Source organism: Myotis brandtii, unplaced genomic scaffold (genome assembly GCF_000412655.1).
Source record: "Myotis brandtii unplaced genomic scaffold, ASM41265v1 scaffold1733, whole genome shotgun sequence".
Classification (NCBI taxonomy): Eukaryota; Metazoa; Chordata; class Mammalia; order Chiroptera; family Vespertilionidae; genus Myotis; species Myotis brandtii.
The window spans coordinates 597,164-599,166 of record NW_005356400.1 but is presented as its reverse complement, the minus strand read 5'-3'; the positions used below and the strand labels follow the sequence as shown (position 1 = coordinate 599,166).

The window sequence follows — 2,003 nt, the reverse complement described above, 5'->3', positions numbered from 1 at the left end:
AGAGGCTGCTGTTCGAGGAGCCGGTGGTCAGTGGTGAGGTGGACGGCGGCCGGTCCTTCCTGGACGGGAGCCTGGAGGACGCGTTCCACGGGCTGTTCCTCGCGCTGGAGCCCCACAAAGAGCAGTACCAGGAGTTCCAGCAGCTGAGCCAGGAGGTCATGCACTTGGACAATGTCCTCAAAGTAAGTGCCCGAGCGGGGACCCGGGGTCGGGGGGCGAGAGAGGGGGCTGAGCGGCGTTCCGTCTACGGTAGCGTGTCTTCAACTTCCATCCTGTCCCATCACAGAGCTCTACACAATGGCTCTTTATTTTTTAAAATATTTTTATTGATTTCAGAGAGGAAGGAAGAGGGAGAGAGAGATAGAACCATCAATGATGCTGCCCTAGCCAGTGTGGCTCAGTGGATAGACCTGCAGACTGAAGGGTCCTGGGTTCGATTCTGGTCAAGGGCATGTACCTTGATTGCAGGCTCCACCGCCCAGGCCCTGGTCAGGGCTTATGCAGGAGGCAACCAATCGATGTGCTTCTCTCACATCGACATTTTTCTCCGTCTTTCCCTCTCTCTTCCACTCTCTCTAAAAATCAATGGAAAAATATCCTCGGGTAAGGATTTAAAAAATAATAATAAAAATAAAGAATAAACACACCCGTATTGTACACGATCACGCTCTGTAGATGCCAAATGTAGGAAAGGAGAACCAGGAAGTTGTGCCTCAGAGGTGAGGGCTGGGGCGAGGGCTTTGCGCCCGCTGGCCGGCGTTCCGGCAGCGGCTGGACGTGGCTCTCTCTCTTTCCCCTTCACGTTCCCAGGATGCATAGCACCTTGAGGATGAGAGACTAAATGATGCCGCCCCTCGGACGGAGATCCCGAGGGCGACTGAGCAGCTCTGATGCATGAGCACCTGTGCTGGGTGGCCTCCTGGGCGTAGAGACTGCCCCCACCAGGCCCTTCCCGCCTGTGTCCCGAAGTCGGCACGAGGACCTTAGTTCTGCCACCTTGCAGGACTTGCCCCGTTCCACCCACCCCAGCGAACCCTTGACTATTGGGAAGTACCTCTCTCCACCTCCATGCCTGTAGCAATGGGCGTTATTCTGTGTGTGATGTCTGCGAGTCTGTCCAGTGCCATAGGATTCTCTGGGCCACAGGTCTGCCCCCCGTGACTCCGGGCCACGGGCCGGGTCAGGGAGGTGACGGAGCAAGGTCCTTCCAAGGCCAAGCTGGGAGGAAGCAGCGCTGCCTCTCATGGTGCCCACCATTCATGTCTCCTCGATGCAAAGGAAAATGATGTGCTGTGAATGTAGATGAGCTTTTAAGGCCACTTTCCCAGGACGCGTGGGATAGTGAAGGGCGCCCCCCTCTGTTTCTGGGGGCCGTCCTGTTCATCCTTCAGAGCAGGGGCCTCGCTAGCAGCTCCCATCTTGGGAAGACGAGGCCTCGTGGAGTTAGAGGCTGCTCCTGTCCCGCCCTGGACCCACCTCTCCCTCCATGTCTCCTGGGTCATATTTTACTTGGGGTTGAGCTCCAGGCAGAGGGACATGGCAGCTCTGATTCCCAAGGCTTTTAGGTTGTAATAGATGTTTTTTAACTTTCTTTTAACACGTTAAGCACCATGTCAGTCACCGGTGACTGACACTACACTTTCCGTTTGGACCTCGTCAGTCTCTGGCCGCCAGCATATTGGTGAAATCAGATATCGCGGGCTAAACGGAAAGGAAGACAAAACAGGCTTGGCACTTAATGGGTTAAAATATATTTTTACTGATTTCAGAGAGGAAGGAAGAGAGAGAGAGAAACATCAATGATGAGAGAGAATCATTGATTGGCTGCCTCCTGCATGCCCCACACTGGGGATCGAGCTCGCAACCCCGGGCATGTGTCCTAACCAGGAATTGAACCATGACCTCCGGGCTCATAGGTCAATGTTCCACCACTGAGCCACGCGGGGATGTTTTTGAACTTTTTATTATAAAAATTTCCAACGGTCGTAGAGCAAATAGATAAA

At 54.1% G+C, this 2,003-nt stretch overlaps 1 protein-coding gene across 1 annotated transcript in view; it reads left to right on the top strand.

Moving 5' to 3' along the window:
• Window positions 1–2,003, top strand: part of FAM65B (family with sequence similarity 65, member B) — a 31,906-nt gene that overhangs the window by 18,449 nt on the left and 11,454 nt on the right. Inside the window, exon 13 of the mRNA XM_014537144.1 lies at window positions 3–182. Coding sequence (XP_014392630.1) covers window positions 3–182 — 180 coding nt within the window. The remainder of the gene's footprint in view (window positions 1–2; window positions 183–2,003) is intronic.